Below are 22,169 nucleotides of genomic sequence, written 5' to 3'. Positions count from 1 at the left end.
CCAGGTTCAATCTCCAGGCCTGGGAAAGACCTTTGCCTGAAACCCCAGAGAGTTGCTGTCAGTCACTCTAGACAGACAGTACTGAGCTAGGTGCACCAATGGATCTGAATTTGGTCTGGGTCTCAAAACAAGCAACATTATGGCTGCAGACCCACCATACATGTACAGCACATGGCTTGACCCAGAGAATCCTGGAAACTGTAGCTTGTTAAGCATGCTGGGAATGCAGCTGGTGAACTACATTTCCCACGATTATTATTTTTTTGAGGGTGAAATGTGTTTTAAATGTATGATGTTCTCTCTTTAAATGTATGTTCTCTCTTTTAAAAAAATAATAATAGTGTCCCCATAAACTGGGTGAAGGGGGAGTGTCACGCTTACTGAATTCGGAGAGGTCGGCCACTACAAAATAGGAACCCTCTGGGATAATGGGCTTCATGCCAACAGCAAGCAAGCTCTGGACCAGGAAGTCTCGTTTTCGCTGCAGCCGTTGAGGTAGCTGGGCAAAGTAGCTCTCAGGCTTCCCAAAGTGCTCAAACTCTTTCTCTAGTCCACAGGCCACGGCTTCCTAGAGACTCATGAATAACAACAGATGGACATCAACTGCAAATGCAATTATCAGGCTAGTTTAGCAGCGTCAAAGTTGTCACTAATTCCCCATCCCCAGGTTGATTATTCCAGTAAGTATATACATACCATGCTCAGTTCTTTGAGATGCCAAAAAGTATTAACCTGGGTCTTCTTCGGTTTTAGTCCTACTCTGAGTAGACCCACTGACAATAATGGGCATGATTTAACTGTCCCAATAATTTAAATTGGCTTGCTCCAAGCAGACGAATAGTTCCCAAAAGCCTGCGGGAAAAGAAGCTTCACCTGCTGGTGGAAGGACAACAAGGAGGGAGCCAGACTGGCCTCCCAAGGGAGGGAGATTCAAAGCCAGAGAGCAGCCACTAAGTAGGCCCTCTCCTGCAACCCCAGTTAGAACTATTATTCAGTTCTTTCTAGATTAAGACTTGATTTAATGGATTGCATGTAAACCACTCATAGTATCCATTTGGGCAGTACAAATGTTCTAGATAAATAAAAATAGGAAAAAAATGGGAGATTGTAGTCCAGCAGCATCTGGAGGGCAACGCATTGGTTACTCCTGCAGTGGAAGGGACCGTTTTGTCCAGCGCTGTTTTCTTACCTGAGCTGCTGTTGCACAATGATAAACTGAGTTTTGATGAATTGTCCTCAGGTGCTTCAAAAGGTGGTCGGGCCCAATTGTCCAGCCCACCTATGGCCACGGAAAAGGAAATGTGATTATTTTTCAGATCTCTGGATAGCTGGTGTTCTTCATATGTCACTGAGAGTGTGGGAAAGTCTACAGTGGGGAGGGGAGGGGAGGGGCTTTGCAACCAGAGGGCCACACTGCCACAGAGGCAACCTTCTGAGGGACACCTGTCAGCAGTGGGAGGGACCAGAGGCAAAAGTAGGCGGAGCAATAAAAATAAATGCTAACTTTGTACACCTGGCTGGTTTCTACCCACAAACACACTCTCTAGCCTCAATCCAAACAACCAAGAGGCATTATCAGAGTTCAAGGACACATTAGGAACAAAGGAAGCTGCCTTATATTGAGCTAGACCATTAAGGTCCCTCCAGCTCTATATTGCCTGCACTGACTGGCAGTGGCTCTCCGGGGTTTTAGGCAGGCTCCCAATGGCAGTGCTTGTCCCCCAGGCCTGAGGTTCTCCTGGTCTACAGGATAGTCTCCTGGTCAACACAAAGATAGCTAGGCAGCTCTATTGTTTATGAACAATAATACCAAGCTATGCTATGACCATCGTCCTAATATTTGATGAAATGCTGTGTGCTTTGAATTACCTGCCGGCTGATCCATTTTTCATGTGTAGATGAAGATGATTATTAAAATTGCTATGCTGCCCTTCATCTGAAGATCACAGGGCCTGGGACCTCTCACATGAAAAGTATGTACCCTACCATGGACCTATTCCTTTGCCTGCAAAGGATTAGGTAGGAATTTCAACTGGAAAACGGTCCTTAAGTCTGGCTCCTCCTACACCTGCCTCCTCACCTTCCATCCTGTTGCACTGAAGGTTTTTCCGGCACTTCCAATGGTCACGGTTCGTTCCCACATTCCTGGTAAACTGGCTGTCAGCAAGGAAAGAAAATGAAGCTGAAATCTACACGGTGGTGCATTCAAGAGAAAGAAAATCAGAGCTGGGACATTTCTCCCATAAGGGAGAAGCACCCTGAGTATCTGCTCCTTTAAAAACACTGTTCTTTGCAGAGTCTGGAAAGTCCAAGGCAAGATCTTGCAGGAGTCAGACCACTTTGGGCCCAAAAGGGAGAAGAAGGCATAGGGACCCACAGGTGCTCCTACCAGCTCAGGTTCACAGACTAGGGGGAGGATCAGGTATGAAGCCAAGTGTCCAAAAAACAGAGCTGCCTTACCCATCCGGATATGCTTGTTGCCATCGTAGACAAGCCACTCGTACACCTCATCACTGAAGCAGAGGACGTCATGTTTCACACACAACTCTGCAATGAGCTCCATCTCCTTTCTACTGAACACCTGCACAAGTGGGAGAAGACTGGCAACTCTGGGCCCTTTTGACATAGAACAGTGGCAGCTACTCCCACTGTTGGGATAAGGACGCTCCAAACACCCATGGGAAGGGTAGTCTGCTATGCTGAGGAAGGTGTTCCCAGGTGGCAGAGAGAAGTTAAGGAATTTGACACTCTTTAAGACAATAAATGCTGCTTCATCAGGAACAGATGTCATTCATTCACTCTGTTCCTAAATGGAGACTTCAGATAATGTTGCTGTCTTCTAAGATTGGTTTATGAAGAGTTTTCTTTTTACAACAAAAGTTGGGAGAATCCCCCCAATTTTGCAGGAGAGGAAAATCTGGCTGCAAAGGTATATAAGACTGGAGAAAGGTGGTGGTGGTGGTGGGGATGGGTTCAGCTGAAGCAGAGGCTGACACCTATGCAATGCCCTCAAGCTACAATGATTCTATGGCACATACTGAACTGCACATACATATTTCAAATGTACACCAAGTGGCCTGTGCAAATCGCAGGGTTCTTAGTTACCTTCCCCAAAGGGTTGTTGGGAGAGTTCAGCACAATGGCTTTAGTTCGCTTTGTGAACTTTGCTGCCAGCTCAGCTGGATTCAGTTGCCAGTCTCTGCTAGAGTTCAGCTTGCCATCTTCTGCAGCATTCTGGTGGAGGAGATGGAGAAAAAGAGAGAGTCAAGCCACTGGACTTCTGCCAATGGGCAAAGGCCCCAGAACTAGCTGTTTTGTTTGATTCAGGTGAAGCTGTGGAAGAGCGGAGCCACCATCTAGGATCAAGGCCAGTAAACTAAAGCTGCATTGGGACAGGACACAGGCAGTGTTGAGACAAGACAAAAGTATTGTTGGTGAGTGACCCATCCACTCAGGGATGTGGAGCTCAGGTTGTTCTGGATGAAGTAGCACTGCCCATAAAGAAGAGTTGGGCTCCAACCCCCATGGCACCCATCCATACCCCAGTCTGTGTGGCCAATGGTCAGGATTGATGGATGTTGTAGTCTAGTGAATCTGAAGTATCAGGGTCACTGTCTACAAAGTCCAGGACAATCAGTCCACTTACTAGTTGCAGAGGTATGAACACAGAAGTCCCACCAGCCATTTTCACCATGGGCTCATAGCAGTCAAAGTACGGCTCAATAATAATGACCTAAGAAAATGCAAAAGAGGTATCAAGCACATCGTTGATTAGTTTTTATGTTATGTGGTTGCAGGATTTCAGACCTCAATATATTATTTGATTTTGTGTGTGTGTGTGTGTGTGTGTTTGTGTGTGTACGTACAACATTTTAACAAACTGCCACACAAAAGGATCATTAGCAGCAATGATGCCACCCATTTGCCTGTCAGGAAGAGAAGAAGGAAGTAAAGAACACAAAACAAGGCTGGCTGATGGATCAGGCCAAAGGGGGCCCACCTAGTTTAGCATCCTGTTCTCACAGTGGCAAATGAGATGCCTTAACAAAAAGGCCACAAGCAGGACCTGGGAGCAACAGCAACACTCTCCCCCACTGCAATTTCCAGCAAATGGTATTCAGAAGCATACTGCCTCCTGACAGCAGAGGAAGGACATAGCTATCAGAGTCAGCAGTCATTGATAGCCTTATGGATTTGGCCCATCCTTTTTCAAAGCCATCCAATTGTTGGACTTCACTCCCTCCTGCAGGAGTGAATTACATAGTTTAGCTACATGCTGTGTGAAGAAGTCCTTATTTTTCTCTGTACTCCCAAATATTTCAACATTCAGCTTCATTGGGTGGTTCAGGGAGGCAGAGGCTAGAACCCCCACTTTCCAGTTTCATGGAGTCTGAGAAGCATTGTCCTAGCCATTAATATGTCCCAAAGCACACAGGCCCTCTGTTACCTCATCTCCATCATCCACCAGAGCCTGGAAGCAGCAGAAGAGGGCCTCATAAGCACCGACAGTCACCATCACATTTTTCATAGGGTCCAGGTCTCGTCCAAGCAGCTTCCCAAAAAAGCGGGCCAAGATTGCTACTAAACGTGGGTGGCCCTGGGGAAACAGCAGAGGCTGAGAACATGGAATAGTAACCTGAAGCAAGCAGGCTAGTAGAAATTTATTGCACATTTGTCCTGAACTTGATCATAAAAACAAGTCTTCTTTCTGCTTACTTGCTGCACTTAGATTGCAGCCTCCCCAGAAATCCTCTTCTGCAGCCCCATCTGCACTATACATTTAAAGCACTATGATACCACTTTAAGCTGTCATGGCTTCGCCCAAAGCATCCTGAGAACTGCAGTTTTTGAAGAGTGCTGAGAATTGTTAGAAAGCCCCTATCCCCATACCAAAGGGACACGGGTGGCGCTGTGGGTTAAACCACAGAGCCTAGGACTTACCAATCAGAAGGTTGGTGGTTCGAATCCCGACAACGGGGTGAGCTCCCATTGCTCGTTCCCTGCTCCTGCCAACCTTGCAGTTCGAAAGCACGTCAAAGTGCAAGTAGATAAATAGCTACCGCTGCAGCGGGAAGGTAAACAGCGTTTCTGTGTGCTGCTCTGGTTCACCAGAATCGGCTTAGTCATGCTGGCCACATGACCCGGAAACTGTACGCTGGCTCCCTCGGCCAATAAAGCGAGATGAGCGCCACAACCCCAGAGTCAGCCACGACTGGACCTAATGGTCAAGGGTCCATTTACCTTTACCTTTTATCCCCATACCTACAGAGATACAATTTCCAGAGTGGTTTAACAACCAGTCCCTCTTCCCGTGGGATAACTGTGCAGGGAACAATGTATAGGAGTACTCTTGCATTGCAACACTTCAGACTTATGTAAGGTATGCATGCAGCCTAAGAGAGAAAGGGAGGAGATTCTCACGTACAAATTCTCGGGTATATTGGTGCAGCAAGGTATTCTCTCCACCAACGGCCTCTACCAACGCTTCCCTGACAAAGTCCGGTGGGGGGAAATTAGGGAAGCCTTGGCCCAGGTTCACGGTCTTGTACGTGGCCGCCAACTTGACAAACTCCACCCTAAGGAGAGTGAAAGGCAAAAGAGCAGGGAGGAAGAATTAAATCCCACTAGGCCAGCCTCCTGAAATCTCAACCCCAGCTGGATTACAGATACTGTCTATTGCTGGGGTTCAGGGTGTGCAAAGAGGCAAGCCTTGGATGGGTGGATGGTTTGAATCCCATCATTCACTGACTCCCTAAAGCAACCTGCCAGCTTAGGGCAGATAGAGATAGCAGAAGCAAGGGACATGAGATAAAGGAAGGAATGCTGAAAGCCTGATGGAGGCCTGGTTGCTAGGAGAATGGTGACAGAAGTGTGACATTTGAGACCCAAATGGCTTAGGCATTCTTGGGGCACCTCAATGTGATTATGGGGGTGAAGATACCAGTATGGAGCCATGCTTGTTTTACTTCTCATGACCTGTAACCTTCCTTGATATATGTAGAAGGATGTTTATGTTTTAAGAACGTTTAGATGTTTTATGACTCTGTGTTGCAGTTTCTATAAAACCCTTGTTCTAATTCTCCTCAAGGAAGAGCTTCTTCTTAAGTGGCAGCTCAGCTAGAACAACAACATTAAGTTTGGGTCTGCCCTATTGCAATAGTATCTAATAAACTCTGGGTCCCTAACTAGATCTGCTGAAGCTTGCTGTAATTGTAATTCTCTTGGTTCCATGTTTTCTTTAAAACCTGTTCCCTCTTATCTGGGTAATGAACAGGTGGTGCAGAAGTAAATTCTTACCACACTTGGACTGTCTGGATCATGTTTTGGGGCTGAACTGATGCTCTGTGCTTGGCTGGCTAAGACTACGCTGCTCCTAGCACCTAACAGCAACCCTGGACCATAACCAGTACCCCTTCACCCAAGCAAACAAGATGTTGTTGGTTTGTCAGGGTGGGACTGTGGTTGAGTTGCAGTGTGCCTGCTTTGCATGCAAAAGGTCCTTGGCTCAATCCTCAACAGTATCTCCTGTTCAAAAGGATCAGGGAGTGGGTGAAGTGACTAGGCTAGATGTAAATATAAGGCCTCTTTATCCTGAAAGGGCTCTGCAGCTGTTCAGCTTTTATTTTTGATTGGCCAGTTACCTTAATAATGCTCTGTATTTCTTTTCTTTTTTAAGAATGGTAATTTATGTTTCAATGTACATTTATGTTTTTATGTACATTATTAAAGAAATAAATAAATAGTCTGGCCTTGTATAGTCTGGCAGCTGGGCAAGTATGGACTGGGCAAGTATGGTGTATGGGGCCCACCCAAGGAGGAAATACCAGATATTCTTCTCTACGCCTTCCAGCCTCCGAGCCTGAACCATCCTGGACATTTTTGCCTAGAGAAAGGAGGAAAGGGTGGGGGGGAAAGAAGGAAGGAAAGAAAGCATGTTAGAATTGCTGCCTATAATGGCTATTTAATAACAAAGAACTGCAGAACTTTCTCATCTTCTTGCAGATCTTTTATATGCCAATAGTTGATATGGTCCCTATAGGTTCGCTTATTTTAGTTTACAGCTGATCTGTGGAACCTTTGGCCCTTCAGATGTTGGTGGACTACAACTCCCAGCAGCCAGCAGAGCCAATGGCCCAGGATAACAATGGGAATTGTAGTCCAGCAGCCTCTGCAGGGCCAGAGCTACCCAACACCTTGTTTAGTGGCATTTTGGAGGGTCTTCTCTAATTTTTCTATGGTGCTTTAAAAGTATGGAATTCTTATTAGGGTTTTTTTATATATAATATTGCAAACTGCTCAGGGACTAGAGTTTGATGCATGAAGTGGTAAAGAAATTACTAATAAAAAAGGGTGGATAGGGCCAGTGGCAAAAGTAGGAGGAGCAACAAAGGTGATTTTCCCCTTTCTACAGCAAGCAACACCCACTCACACTTCCCATCCTCCATCCAGACAAGGAGGAGACTGGAATGTCTGCAGAGGGTGACTAAGATGATCAACAGTCTGGAAACCAAACCTTATGAAAAATAGTTGAGGGAATTGGGCATGTTTAGCCTGGTAAAGGCAAAAGGTAAAGGTAAAGCCTGGTAAAGAGAATGAAGGGAGATACGATAGCCATCTCCAAATATCTAAAGGGCTGTCACACAGAATATAGAGCAAATTTGTTTCTGCTGCGCTGGAGGGAAGGACCCAAACCAATGAAATCAAGTTACAAGAAAGGAGATTCCAACTAAACCTTAGGAAGAACTTTCTAATGATTGACAATGAACAGTCTGGATGGCAACTGTTAGGGATTCTTTAGCTGAGATTTCTGCATTGCGGGGGGGGGGGGGGGCAGGACTGGATTGTGCTTATGGTCCCTTCAAATTTTAAGACTTGTTCCAACGAGACCAAAACACTCAAGCAGGGCCAATGAGGGGGAGAGTTCCAAGGGTTTGATAGAGAAGCCTGGGAGTCCATATTTGGCTCCTGACACTCCTGGTCTTCCTACCTTAGAGTGATACCAGCAGAATCCAATACAATTATTCCTTCCCAGTAGGTAATGAATCAAGGACAGAGCGATACTTTTAACCATACCACGACAACACTGGTTTGCTGTGCCATATGCATGGACCTGTGTTATTTCTTACACAGAGAGAGGAATGGGGAAGAGGAAAAGAAATGAGAGATCAATTGCATTCAGACATAAACCGAAAGCTGCTCCTTGATCTTGGGAACCGTCATGCAAAATGTGGTTAGGATATCCTAGGTCCAAATATCTCATAGTCCAAATGCATTATAAGAAAATGAACAAGTTTGCAAAATACATAGCTGATGTATGAGCATACGTGGGGTGTGGGTGGGACAAATTGTAAAAAGTGAGGAAATGGAATTTAGAAAAGTACGGAGAGTCATAATTGTCTGTGTCATCAAACATTGTTTTGTAAATTACCACTGTTAAGCACTTAATTATCACTTTGTTTTTATATACCTTTTAACTGTTGATTATTGATTGATTGATTGATTGCATGATTGATTGATTGCATTTATAACCAACCCTTTTCTCTCCAAGAAGCTCAAGAGGGTGTACATTCCCCTCTTCCCCTGTAAGGGAGGTTAGGCTGAGAGGCAGCAACCGGCCCCAAGGTCAGTCAGTAAGCCTTATGGCTGAGCAGGGGGATTCGAACCCTGGTCTCTCACAGGTCCTAGTCAGGAACTGTTAACAGCCATACCACCACTGGTTCTGTCTTTACCATTAAAATATTTCAGGATGTTTTATGAGAGGCATTTACACACACACACAAGATACACACTCATATACACACAAAATCAGTGGTTAAGATCAGTGCAATTTTGAAAGGTTCAGTCTTCAACCTTGCTTCAAAATGCCATCCAACTGTACCCAAACATAGATGAGAATGTGGTCTTCAGTCACAGGAGCCACTGTGCAAAATTTGGTGGTGGTAATTTAGCAAACAGACAACTTTCCAAAATATATAGTAAAAAGGAACACATACAGGTTCCATATAAAATCCGTAACTCCCAGGAACTTGAAATATGATAGCAGAGCATATGGGTTCAACTACCTACATTTATTTGTACTAAAGTTAAAAACAAGAAGATATAGCTGTACATGTGTTTTGATGGAACGTACTAAGGACCCAATTCATATATGTGTACATCTTATATGTATCCATATTAACTTTGTACTCCTAAAAGAGAAATGCAGGTTAGAAATAAATTAAGATGGTTATGAAATGGGAGGGAGGGGGTTACTGGTTTCCTTTCGTTCTTGTTTTTATTACTTTTTCTTAATCTTGTATTTTTATGTTTAATTTGCCCTGAGATGTACTCATGGAGGATGGTATATAAATTTAATTAATAATAACAACAATAAAAAAAAACTTTATTTCATAAAATTCATATACTGCTTGATTGTAAGAAAAAACCTAAATGTGGTTAGAATCTCAAAGGATGTACCTTGCTCAGTAACAAGGGTGCCTCTGAGCACATGTAAGCCAGACACTAAAACAACTTGGGAATTCAGAGAACATGGCTTTCAAGCTCCGAAAACTTTCACTTTACAAGAGTTACCTGCAATCTTATGCACAGATGTGAGTAACTAATGGGACTTACTTCGGAGTGGACATGCAAACACGTGCGTTGCAAGGATTGGTTAGGGTGTTGGTGGAACTGGTCACCCCTTGCAAGAAAATATTAACATGACCTTCCATGGGATCTCAGTTATACTTGTTAGTTATTTCCTGTTTAGGAACTGAGGAAGATTGCAAGCAACCTCCTTACTGTGGGCCGATCAACAATAAAGAAGAGCACCAGCAGATTTGTCACAAGCAAGTCAGTTTGGACAAGAGATTTAGTTGCTGCTGTGATCTGCATACTCTCACTGGAAGCAAATAGCCTTGAGCCAGCAAGGTGTAGTGATTAGTACTGGACAAGGGTCAGGGAGCACATTGGTTCAAAAATCTCCAGTCATGAAATTCACTCTGTGACCCGGACCCAATCACTAACTCCCGGTCTAACCTGACTCACAGAGTTGCTGTGAGGATAAAATGGGAAGAGAGAAAACCGTAAGAACTGTCTTGAGCTCCTTGGAGGAAAAGTGGGATATTAATGTAATGCACAAAACAAATGCTGCATTTGGAATTTGAAGGATGTCACAGAAGCTTCTCTACAAAAGGAAGAGATGCCATCCATCCCTGTCCTGAAGTAAGAGAAATAAAAGCACATTTCCTAAGAATCACATGCTTCCTGGCAGGATCAGAGTTGCTATTAGGTGTAAACAGATAATCTCAGAGGAACACAGGATGACAAAACTAAGCATATGGGGTTTAATCAAGAATTTTAAAAACGAGGCCAAAACAAAGAGCAAGAACTGTTAACAACAACATGACCACTATATTTTTAAAGAAAAGATTCCAGAGGAGTTCAAAAGCTGTCACAAAGACACTTTCTGTCTTATTTCTAGATAAACATATAAATACTTAATATTAATAATAAAGCAAGTCTTTAAACAGGGGGGAAAGGGGATCTGCTTGCTCTAAAGTTTTCTGGTCTTTTCCATGCCACAAAATTCACCATGCTTGGCACCTTTCAATTTCCCTGTGTGTGGTTTTTTGTTTTGTTTTTTGAACAAGTGAAATATTTCTGGGAGGAGATATGACAGGGCTTCCAGCCAATCACAAAAAGCACAGGGAGGATTTTAAATAAAGGGAAGGGGATCTTGTGGCACCCCAGCTAGGGGTGACAGCCTTTTTTCTTTCTTTTTGGGCCTGGGGTCCTCAACTGTGTTTGCAGCAATGCCATGCCTGGGGGAGGGGGAGGGAATTGTCACCTGATTGCTCAGCCTCTATTAAAGGCACAACTGTACACCAATGTTTAAAGCATTATACTGTATGTTTAAAGCATGATCCTCCCAAAAGAAATCCTGAGAGCTGCGGGTTTGTTAAGGGCGATTGAAATCTTAACTCTGTGTAGGGTACTACAGTTCCCAGGCTTCTTTAGGGAGGGGGAAATTTGCTTTAAATGTATGGCGTGTAGGCAACTATAATTGCCCTGTTCCTTACCTTCTTCTGACTAGCTGGCAACCTTAATTCCGATGTCCCTTTTGACCAAGCTGGTGATGGCAGAAAGGAGGCAGGTGGCTCCTTTTAAAGAACTTTGCTCCTCAATCTAGATAAGTAATAAGTAACCTTAAGAAGAAAAAAGGAAATGAAACAAACAAAGCTGGAGGGGGTGTGAATTTGCATGTGCTTGACAAGCCCTCTGCTGGGTGGAGAGAGAATCAACACTGCATACATTCCCCCACCCCGACCCCTGAAGAATTCTGGGAATTGTAGTTTGTTAAGGGCAGGCATAGGCAAACTCGGCCCTCCAGATGTTTTGGGACTACAGCTCCCATGATCCCTAGCTAACAGGACCAGTGGTCAGAGATGATGGGAATTGTCATCCCAAAACATCTGGAGGGCCAAGTTTGCCTATGCTTGGTTAAGGGTGCTGGAAAGGGCAGCTCTGATGGGTAAATTCCAGGATTATTTGGGGAGGAGTGTACTTCTGACTCTGATCCACACAAAATATTTAAAGCATATTCAGCACACATTTTTTTAAAAAAACAAAACCCAAAAGAAACCTGGGAATTTCAGTTTCCCCTCACAGTGCTGCTATTCCCATCCTTTGGCAGGCATGGGGTTTAAATGTATAATGTGGATCTGCCCTAATTAAATGTACATTGTGTACCTAGCTTTCATTTGAGTGACACCCCCTTTCAAAAACGAGGATAAGAACATAAGAGTCTGCTGGGTCACACCAGCCACTCATCTAATAAAGCATCCTGTTCTCTTCTTATGTTCTGATGCCTTTCAGATTACAAGACCGCCAATGGCCACCAACCAAGCTCTCCCTCCACAGTTGTGTGATAGGAATTTTGAGGTCTTAGATATATGGAAATGTTCATAAATGTACAAACCAAGCACGTACATAGATCAGCACAGGAAGACCAACCTGGAACCATTTTGATTCCTAAACTGAGCAAATGTTTTCTCTGCAAGGTCAAAGTGGGAAACCTCCCATTGTCTCTTTCCTCACAAATCTTAAGGGCACATTTAAGATATGAATAGGGTGTGAGCCTGTGACCTGGCCCAGGAACTAAGTATTTATCATTACAAAAGACTGGCCAGGCTACCCAGGCAATCCAATCAAGTAACCTGCCAGATAGGAGATAAACAATGACAGGAGAAAAACAATATTAAAATTTCTGTTTTAGACTGCCTTTTCTGTGATGTAGGTATGATGTATCTGGGGGGTGGTCTTAGGTTACACCCCTTCTGTGATGTATGTATGATGTTTCTGGGGGTGGTCTTGATCTACAGGGTGGCAATTTCAAAAGTCTTTATAAGGCCTTGCGTGCCATTTTTCGGGGTTCCTCCTCTCTCCTGTGGATGAGGGGAGCACCCTGTTGCAACAGTTCAATAAAGATCAAGCTTACTAGCTGCTTTGCTTCTCAATATTCTCTGGTCGGCCTCTGTTATTCTCTCCAACCAATAGGGAACCTATGTAAGGGGGAAAGGGCAATTTTTGTTTACAACAGTTGGAGGCAGTGATGCTTCTGAATTTCAGATGCAGGAAACTGCAGAAGGGGACAGTGCTTTCGTGGTCGGGTCCTGCTTTTGGGTTCTCCCTTCAGGGTATCGTTGGGCACTGTGATGACAGCATGCTGGACTAGATGGGTCACTGGCCTCATGCTGTAGGTTCATGTTCTTAAGTGAGAGCTGTTTGGGGACTAGGGCTTAGATTTCCCTCTCCCTGTGGGAGGTTATGTCTTCAGGGTGTCTGGATAACTGAAAGGGTTGACAGGCTACCAGTCCTTGCAGTAACGTCTGACTTAAATCTCAAGAGGCCTGCTTTGCTCTCTGTGCTATGACACTGGAGGTTCCCACTGGAACCTAACCAGAAAGCAAGATCTGTTGGGAGTTAATGCTGCAAAACACACCCCAGTTTTATGCTTATAGGAAATGACACCAGTTTCTAGCAAATCACATTCAAAGCAAACCAACCCAGGAGGCACACTGGAACCCTCAAAACCTTTCACCCCTCTGAGACTGGGGTGTATTTACACCCAAAAAAACAATATTTACATGAACAAATGGAACATACATCCTTGTTCCGAGACTCTAATGACATGGAGGGCAGATCTGCACCATACATTTAGAGCACATGGCTACCTGCAAGGAATCCTAGTAACTGTAGTTTTCTTCTTTCATAGCTACAAGCCCCAGCACAAAACTACAGGGCCTAGGATTCTTTAGAGAGAAGTCGTGTGCTTGAAATGGCCCTAAGAAGGGCTATAAAAATCAATGTGATTTACTGCCAAGTAAACATACTTAGAAATGCAACATTGGTGAAATCTCTAAAAACCACCCCTTAGATTTTAATATGGAAATATATTTGTAAAGACATAGTATTTGTAAAAAGAAAAGAAAAGACCACCTTAAACACTGCGGTTGCTTTCCTGCTCTAATGAAATTGGAGTGAATGCCTTTCAATTCTCCTTTATCAATATTTCAGGAATTTACTATGCAATCAACATTTTTGTGATGATCCAGCCCAATAAAAATGTTGGTGAGTGAATCATCCAAGTGCATCAGAAAACCCACTTTTTATTGATGCTCACACAAAAATTAACATTGGAATCTGATACAATCACAGGCTTGAAAGAAGGCTGCTATCTAGCGGGCAATAAAAGGAACATTTATCTGACCAAATGCCTTGACATTGGGAAACCAAAGTAACAGAGATGCTTCGGGTTGTTAGCAAAGCACTTTTCTGTTTGTGAAGGCAAATTATGGAAGGGTAGTCTTCTGGTTTGTTTGCTTTAAAAAATAAATAGTGTGTTGCCCGGAACAGGCAGTAGTTGCAACTATGATTACTGTCTGGAAGAGTGTGGAAGAGTGCTTAGAGAAGGGGTTGTCAACCTGGTCCCTGCTGCCCATTAGTGGGCGTTTCAGGATTTTAGGTGGGCAGTAGGGGGTTCTACAGTACAAGCTGAATCCTCTTTCCATCGAGCACTGGTGGGCGGTAAGGAAATTTTACCATCAAGAAAGATGCATTAGTGGGTGGTAGGTATAAAAAGGTTGACTACCCCTGGCTTAGAGCATAAAATTAGGATCAGATCGACTCTGGTTAAAATACATGAAGCTCACTGTGTAATGGTCATCATCTCTGTGGCCTGGGGTGAGTCCTGAGGGCCAAAGGTTCCCTTCCCTTCTCTGTATCTTGCAAATACATATTAAAATGCTAACAATTTTTTGCCAGGCCCTTTTAAAAAATGATGATGATGATCTGCAGATTGATGCAGAAATGTGGAAAACTGAACTTGCGAAGCCTAGATAAACTGAAATTGACATATTTGCCCTTCTCTAGATGCAGGAGGAAATGATGGGAGGTAAAGTGATTCCTGTTTACACACATTACCCATCTGTCTGTCTGTTGCTCTGCCAGTGAAGAGTGTGGAGTGCAGTCATTGTGTCGGTAGGAGCTGGGAAGCCCAGGTTCAAATCTCCCACTCAGCCATTGTTATAGGGGTAGGCTTTTACAGCCCAGCTCTCCATCAAGGGATTCAGTGTCCCCCAAGTCCGTTATCACTCAGAGGGAAATGAGTGGAACCAGTAGAAGGAAAGCAAGGAAGATATTTATTTTTCTGTCGCATCAGAATTCCCCCTCCCACCACCTTGCAATAGGGTGAGGACCCAGAACAAAGGTGTATAACAGCTTTTAAAGACTTAAGAAATTTCCCACCCCTTAGCCAAAGACCACTCAAAAGCATCCTACAGATTTGAGGGTGTGTCTTATCTCCTGTTTGTCAAGATAGCTGATAATCCTTTCTGATTGCATTATCCTGCCAGTCTTTTGAAGTGATAGATACCCTAGCTTCTGAAACCTTTGTCACAGACCTCCCCTATTCATACACAAAATGTGCTCTTTTGACTGGATTTGAAGGATTTGTAAGTGAAAAGACAATTGGGAAAGGTTTTGCTAAGATACTTCCTTCTGCAAAAAAATAATGGGGGTCAATAAGACTTCAGGATGGATCTCCCATACTATTGCAGACATGTGGTTTATGTGCTTAAGTATATGTGCACTTATGAACATTCATTTTATTTACAACCCCTTAGAATTCTTATCATGGATCACTGCCTTGTCGTGGCGAAGGGGCTTGAATAACTCAGAGAAGCTATGAGCTATGTCGTGCAGGGCCACCCAGGATGGACAGGTCATAGTGGAGAGTTTTGACCAAACGTGATCCACCTGGAGCAAGAAGCAGCAAGCCACTCCAGTATCCCTGCCAAGAAAACTCCATGGACAAAGACAACAGGCATATAAAAGTTATGACGCTGGAAGATGAGCCCCTCAGGTCGGAAGGTGTTCAACATGCTATTGAGGAAGAGTGGAGGACAAGTACAAGTAGATTCAGAGCTGATGGAGCAGCTGGGCCAAAGCCGAAAGGTCGCTCAGTTGCGGATATGCCTGGAAGCGAAAGGAAAGTCCAATGATGTAAAGAAAAATATTGCATAGGAACCTGGAATGTAAGAACCATGAACCTTGGTAAGCTGGATGTGGTAAAAAATGAGATGGCAAGAATATTGACATCCTGGGCATCAGTGAACTAAAATGGACGGGAATGGGCAAATTCAGTTTGGATGACCACTATATCTACTACTGTGGGCAAGAATCCCGTAAAAGAAATGGAGTGGCCCTCATAGTCAATAAAAGAGTGGCAAAAGCTGTACTGGGATGCAATTTCAAAAATGACAGAATGATCTCGATACGAATCCAAGGCAGACCTTTAACATCACAGTAATCCAAGTTTATGCACCAACTACCAGTGCTGAAGAAACTGAACTTGACCAGTTCTATGAAGACTTACAATACCTTCTAGAAATGACACCAAAGAAGGATGCTCTTCTCATTATAGAGGATAGGAATGCTAAAGTAGGGAGTCAAGAGTTAAAAGGAAAAACGGGCAAGTTTGGCCTTGGAGTTAAAAATGCAGGGCAAAGGCTAATAGAGTTCTGTCAAGAGAACAAGCTGGTCACCACAAACACTCTTTTCCAACAACACAAGAGATGACTCTACACATGGACATCACCAGATGGGCAGCATCGAAATCAGATTGATTATATTCTCTGCAGCCAAAGATGGAGAAGCTCTATATAGTCAGCAAAAACAAGACCTGGAGCTGACTGTGGCTCAGATCATCAGCTTCTTATAGCAAAATTCCAGCTTTAACTGAAGAAAGTAGGAAAAGCCACTGGGCCAGTAAGACACAATCTAAATCAAATCCTTTATGAATACACAGTGGAAGTGAGGAACAGGTTTAAGGATTTAGATTTGGTGGACAGAGTGCCTGAAGAACTATGGATGGAGGCTGGTAACATTATACAGGAGGCAACAATGAAAACCATCCCAATGAAAAGGAAATGCAAGAAAGCAAAGTGGCTGTCCAATGAGGCCTTACAAATAGCAGGGAAGAGAAGGCAAGCAAAATGCGAGGGAGATAGTAAAAGATACAGGAAATTGAATGCAGATTTCCAAAAAATAGCAAGGAGAGACAAGAGGGCCTTCTTAAATGAGCAATGCAAAGAAACAGAGGAAAACAGCAGAATGGGAAAAACCAGAGATCTGTTCAAGAAAATTGGAGATATGAAAGGAACATTTTGTACAAAGATTACGATAATAAAGGACAAAAGTGGAAAGGACTTAACAGAAGCAGAAGACATCAAGAAGAGGTGGCAAGAATACACAGAGGAATTATACCAGAAGATATGGAGGTCTCGTACACCCCAGGTAGTGTGGTTGCTGACATTGAGCCAGACATCCTGGAGAGTGAAGTCAAATGGGCCTTAGAAAGCACTGCTAATAACATGGCCAGTGGAAGTGATGATATTCTAGCTGAACTATTTAAAATTTTAAAAGATGATGCTGTTAAGGTGCTACACTCAATATGCCAGCAAGTTTGGAAAACTCAGTAGTGGCCAGAGGATTGGAGAAGATCAGTCTACATCCCAATCCCAAAGAATGCTCCAACTACCGCACAATTGTGCTCATTTCACACGCTAGCAAAGTAATGCCTAAAATTCTACAAGGCAGGCTTAAGCAGTATGTGGACCAAGAACTCCCAGAAGTGCAAGCTGGATTTCGAAGGGGCAGAGGAACCAGAGAGCAAATTGCAAACATGCGTTGGATTATGGAGAAAGCAAGAGAGTTCCAGAAAAATATATACTTCTGCTTCATTGACTACGCAAAAGCATTTGACTGTGTCGACCACAGCAAACTATGGCAAGTTCTTAAAGAAATGGGAGTGCCTGATCACCATTGATTGTCTCCTGAGAAATCTCTATGTGGGACAAGAATATACAGTTAGAACTAGATATGGAATAACTGATTGGTTCAAAATTGGGAAAAGAGTATGACAAGGCTGTATATTGTTTCCCTGCTTATTTAACTTATATGCAGAATTCATCATGTGAAAGGCTGGACTGGATGAATCCCAAGCCAGAATTAAGATTGCCGGGAGAAATATCAACAACCTCAGATATGCAGATGACACAACCTTGATGGCAGAAAGTGAGAGGGAATAAATGAACCTTTTAATGAGGCTGAAAGAGGAGAGCGCATAATATGGTCAACATCAAAAAGACTAAGATCATGGCCACTGGTCCCATCACCTCCTGGCAAATAGAAGGGGAAGAAATGGAGGCAGTGAGAGATTTTACTTTCTTGGATTCCATTATCATTGCAGATGGTGACAGCAATCATTAAATTAAAAGATTCCTGCTTCTTGGGATAAAAGCAATGAAAGCTAGGCAGCAGCTTAAAAAGCAGAGACATCACCTTGTCGACAAAGGTCCATATAGTTAAAGCTATGGTTTTCCCAGTAGTGATGTATGGAAGTGAGAGCTGGACCATAAAGAAGGCTGATCGAAGAATTGATGCTTTTGAATTATGGTCTGGAGGAGACTCTTGAGAGTCCCATGGACTGCAAGAAGATCAAACCTATCCATTCTGAAGGAAATCAGCCCTGAGTGCTCACTGGAAGGGCAGGTCCTGAAGCTGAGACTCCAATATTTTGGCCACCTCATGAGAAGAGAAGACTCCCTGGAAAAGACCCTGATATTGGGAAAGATGGAGGGCACAAGGAGAAGGGGACGACAGAGGACGAGATGGTTGGATACTGTTCTTGAAGCTACCAGCATGAGTTTGACCAAACTGCGGGAGGCGGTGGAAGACAGGAGGGCCTGGCTTGCTCTGGTCCATGGGGTCACAAAGAGTCAGACATGACTAAACGACTAAACAACAACAAGCATTCTTATAACACCAGGAAGCTCACCTTTGGCACCTTTGCTCACCTCTCAGCCTAACCTACCTCACAAGGTTGTTGTAATGGATTAAAAAAAATGGGGGTGGGGTGGGGAGAGAAGCATAGATGCCGCCTTGAACCTTTTGTAGAGGTGGTGAGGAAAAGGTAGGATAGATATGCAACAAATAAATAGCAAACATGCAATGCTAGTCCTATTCAGAGTAGGGCCATTGAAATGGATGAGCATGGCTGATTTAGCTCCATTAATCTCAGCAGGTCTACTGTGAGAATTTATTTGGACGCACCCCAATATGTTGCTTTTTATATATAATATTGTATATATGGTTTATAAATCTGCTATAAAACATCACATTAGTACCCGTTGTCATCAGGATGTGGGGATTAATATTGCCGTTTTTACATAATGAGTTGGAGATTTCTCTCCCTTTAAATACGGAGAGGCGCAAGGTGTTAATTATATATATTTTTAAAAGAAAGAAAGAAAGAAAAACGTACGTGCTGAATGCGACCTTCCCTTACCAAGATGGCAGCTGTGCGCTCCTTTCCCCCTCCATACTCAAGATGACCTCCAGGCATCTTTTGCGCTTTCCATTCGCTTCCTCTCCCTCTCGCTCCGTGGAGAATGCCTTGCCCTTCCCAAGATGGCTCCTCTCGAGATGGGGCCGCCTAGTGGAAGAGAGGAGCAAGAGTCGCGGCTGCTGCTTACTTCCGGTTCTGCCGCCGCCGCCGGGGGATGCCCATGCCGGCCGGGTGAGGTCAGCTCCGGGGTGGAGCAGCCCGGTGGTGCAGTGAGGAGGCTGCGAGGGGGGCAAACAAAAGAAAGCCCGAAGCGACCGAGCCGGGAAGCTGCTGCCGGGTGAGTGCGAAGGGTCGCAATAATGACACTGTCAGGGGCTGGCGTTTCCCGTCCTGGGGGGAAAGTGGACTGGCAGGGAATCTGCTGAGAGATACGAGGGTGTTGAGGAATGCCGAGGCGAGTCAGGAACACTGAGGACTAGTAACCCCCCTTTTTTGATGGGGAAGCGGGGACGTCGGGCATGTCCCCTCCCCCCACACACTCGTGCTGGGTGGGTTTGTTTGGTATTTGTTTTTAGTATCGAGGTGGAGGACCAGTAACCGTGTTTTAGCTAGTGAGTTGCGGAGGGTCGGGGAAGGACGTGGATCTCGGAAAATAGAGAGGAGGAAGATTCCCCATCTCCAAACGCTGCTTTAGAGTATTGGGAAGGAGAGGGGCGTCTGGGAAAGAGGACCTCCTCAGAAACCTCGGGGACCAGCAACTTTTATTTATTGATTGGCATAATGGAGGAGGATTCTCTCCCACCCCCACTTCCAACCTCCACTGGTTTTGTTGAGGTGAAGAGGGGCGTCAGGGAAAGGACAGCCTCAGGAACCTACAGGACCAGTAACCTTGCTGCCAGTGAAAGGGGAAGGAGAGGAACTTGGGCCTTGCAGAACTAGGAGAAGGATCCCCTGCCCGTCGCTGCTTTTGAGTATTGGGGTGGTCTCTGGGAAAGAGAGTAGGCTTAGGACCTGGAGGACATAGTAACCTGGTATTGTATGATGTCAGTGAAGAGGAGGGTGAGCGAGGATGGCGAGAGATGTGTGCCCGGCAGGGTGGAGAGGAGCATGTGTGCCTTCAGCTTGTGAGCTTTGCAAGCGTGGGGAGTGGAGAGAGATCTAGGAACCTAGGAAAATCCTGGGTTGCAGAAGGACCCGTGTGTGTGTCGTGTGTGTGTGTGTGTGTGTATGTAAAGCTTAGGGCTGGCAATTCCTCAGTTGAGAGGGAAGGCCATAAGGAAAGGAAGGGGGGATGTGCACGTGTATGAAAGGAATTTCCAGGGGGCTGGGATGGTGGGTGTGATTCGAGAGTCCGGTAAGACGTGGAAGAGGTATCGATGTGACATGGCCATCAACAATCATACCCGGGGCTTGCAGAGGAGTGGGTGGCAGAGGTAGGGAGAGTGACAATGGGGGGGGGGGTTAGGAAGAGTGGGTTTCCCCGGAGATGTGTTGTGGAAGAGATCTGAGACTGGGTTTCTGTGGGCATGGAGAGCGAGTGAGGGGGGATGTTAGGAAAAGGGAGTTATCCAATCCGCCAACCCCAAGATCTGCTATAGCAGAATATTCTTGCAAAGGCAGCCAGTGTTGGACTAGGACCTGGGAGACCAGGGTACACTCAATCAGGAAACTCACTGGGTGTGTTCTTGGGACCAGTCACTGCATTTTAGCCTAACCTACCTCACAAGATTGTTGTAGGGATTATATGAAAAGGGGGAGAACAGTGTAGGCCCCTTTGAGCTCCTGGGGAGAAAAAAGGTGGAACATACATTCAGTAAATAATTAAAACGAATGCAGGACACTAGTAGTAATTGAAGGTTTATTGTGGGCATTGAGAGCGAATAAAAGCGGTCTGTAAAAAGGGAGCTTTGCTTATTATTCAGAAAATAGTGGGGAAGGGATATTTGGAAGGGGTGGGGGAGGTGCAGAAGGGTTGGAAGGCTTGGCAGATGGAAAACAGTCACCTTTTTGTAGGTTCTCAAATTAATTGGTTATTTTCCAAGTGGGGAGGGCGGGATTTATTGGCTGTCTCCCACCTCTAGCACTTGTTGAACAAGAGATGGTGGTGGAGGGTTGTGAGGTGGCACTAAAGAAGGAAACTGAAGCATTATGGATGGGAACAAATTCAGGGTGTGCGTTTATCTCTTGTGCTGTTTTTGAAAGTGGATTTCAAAAGCGAGAAGGTGAGTGATGATAGTTCTTCTTAAACTGTTCTTGGAACTTACGGGGCTGGCAAGGGGGAGGATAAATAGGGGCAGGAGAGTTGTCAAAGGCGCTGAGTCTGAGAATGTGCCCAGTGCCAAGTAACTCTTTATTTTTGGGGTGACAGGGGAAGCATTAAGGGCAAGGAGAGGAAACAGAGACTCCTTTGCCACATTGTGTTGCTGGCAATTAAGGGGTGGCAGACAGTAAGTGAAGGAAGGAATAGTGCCTGGTTGGCAAGAAACACTGATGAGTCAAGCTGTGAGCAAGTCACAGAAGGGCTGGAGAAGCTGGGTGGGTGGTGTTATCGTGTTACTAGTCCATGCAATGTGAGTAAAGGGGGGGAAAGGGGGGGCATCTGGCAGGGACCGGTGAAATGAAAACAAAGGGGTGGCATTCTGTTGTGGAGAGTTGGGTGTGTGTGTGTTATTGCATTCAGCTAGCTCAAAGAATGGGTGTGCAAGCAAACTTTTTGGCACCCGTGGGGAAGGTAGGTTGTTGGAAAGGAAGCAGAAGTATCGGGAAGAGGCAGGAGAAAGGGTGTCAGTGGAAGGAAAAGGCCGGGGTGGAGGAGGAAAATATTTGGGTGTGGGACATTGGAGAGCAATGTTTAGCTTTAGGTGCTGCCTGGTTGGGATTTTTGCAGTCAAGCCTCCAGAGTAATCTCTGTTGCTAGATGCCTCAAAGCCCTTTAAACTGCCATGAGCCTGTTTTATGATTGTCCTGGCCTTCCAGTAATTGGGGATAGCAGGTTGCTGTATAACAACAGCGAGAGGGTGTGCAAATTTCCACTGCAGCAATGTGGCCTCTTTTAAGGTTTATGGGATTATTCCATTTACAGAGAGCAAGGTCATCTGAGGTGATGTCTTTTTGGAGTCCTGGGGCAAGTAAAGGGAACACTGTCAAATGTGAAGGTTCCAGGAAACTAGCCAGTGTCCTCAAGGCAAGGATGTGCAAAATCATGGCTTGACTGAATTTCTTTTTTAAATGGAGCGGAGCTTCTGCATTGCCTAATTCTGAAATGCATCACTTTTGGGGA

General features: G+C 44.7%; 2 protein-coding genes across 4 annotated transcripts in view; one reads left to right on the top strand and one right to left on the bottom strand.

Moving 5' to 3' along the window:
- The window catches only part of LOC309333332 (uncharacterized protein), a 35,858-nt gene extending 15,575 nt beyond the window's left edge, over positions 1 to 20,283 (bottom strand). Inside the window, exons 1-12 of the mRNA XM_081846705.1 lie at positions 19,918 to 20,283; positions 18,866 to 19,036; positions 7,988 to 8,110; positions 6,825 to 6,883; positions 5,426 to 5,576; positions 4,448 to 4,597; positions 3,647 to 3,733; positions 3,106 to 3,234; positions 2,461 to 2,581; positions 2,081 to 2,157; positions 1,190 to 1,279; positions 382 to 568 (exon numbers count right to left, since the gene is read on the bottom strand). Coding sequence (XP_081702831.1) covers positions 382 to 568; positions 1,190 to 1,279; positions 2,081 to 2,157; positions 2,461 to 2,581; positions 3,106 to 3,234; positions 3,647 to 3,733; positions 4,448 to 4,597; positions 5,426 to 5,576; positions 6,825 to 6,883; positions 7,988 to 8,110; positions 18,866 to 19,036; positions 19,918 to 19,998 — 1,426 coding nt within the window. The 5' untranslated portion in view covers positions 19,999 to 20,283. The remainder of the gene's footprint in view (positions 1 to 381; positions 569 to 1,189; positions 1,280 to 2,080; positions 2,158 to 2,460; positions 2,582 to 3,105; positions 3,235 to 3,646; positions 3,734 to 4,447; positions 4,598 to 5,425; positions 5,577 to 6,824; positions 6,884 to 7,987; positions 8,111 to 18,865; positions 19,037 to 19,917) is intronic.
- Positions 19,011 to 22,169, top strand: part of LRRC8A (leucine rich repeat containing 8 VRAC subunit A) — a 39,264-nt gene continuing 36,105 nt past the window's right edge. For 2 of the 3 annotated variants that reach the window (XR_014152531.1, XM_081847005.1), the window contains exon 1: positions 19,011 to 19,226. The gene's annotated coding sequence lies outside the window, so the exon portion shown is untranslated. Of the gene's footprint in view, positions 19,227 to 20,922; positions 21,112 to 22,169 lie in introns of those variants that run through there. The other variant, XM_081847006.1, reaches the window with a different exon arrangement.

This window comes from Podarcis erhardii (assembly GCF_964252035.2).
Source record: "Podarcis erhardii genome assembly, chromosome: Z".
Taxonomy (NCBI): domain Eukaryota; kingdom Metazoa; phylum Chordata; class Lepidosauria; order Squamata; family Lacertidae; genus Podarcis; species Podarcis erhardii.
The sequence above is the reverse complement of the archived record's forward strand: the minus strand, read 5'-3'. Positions and strand labels throughout refer to the sequence as shown.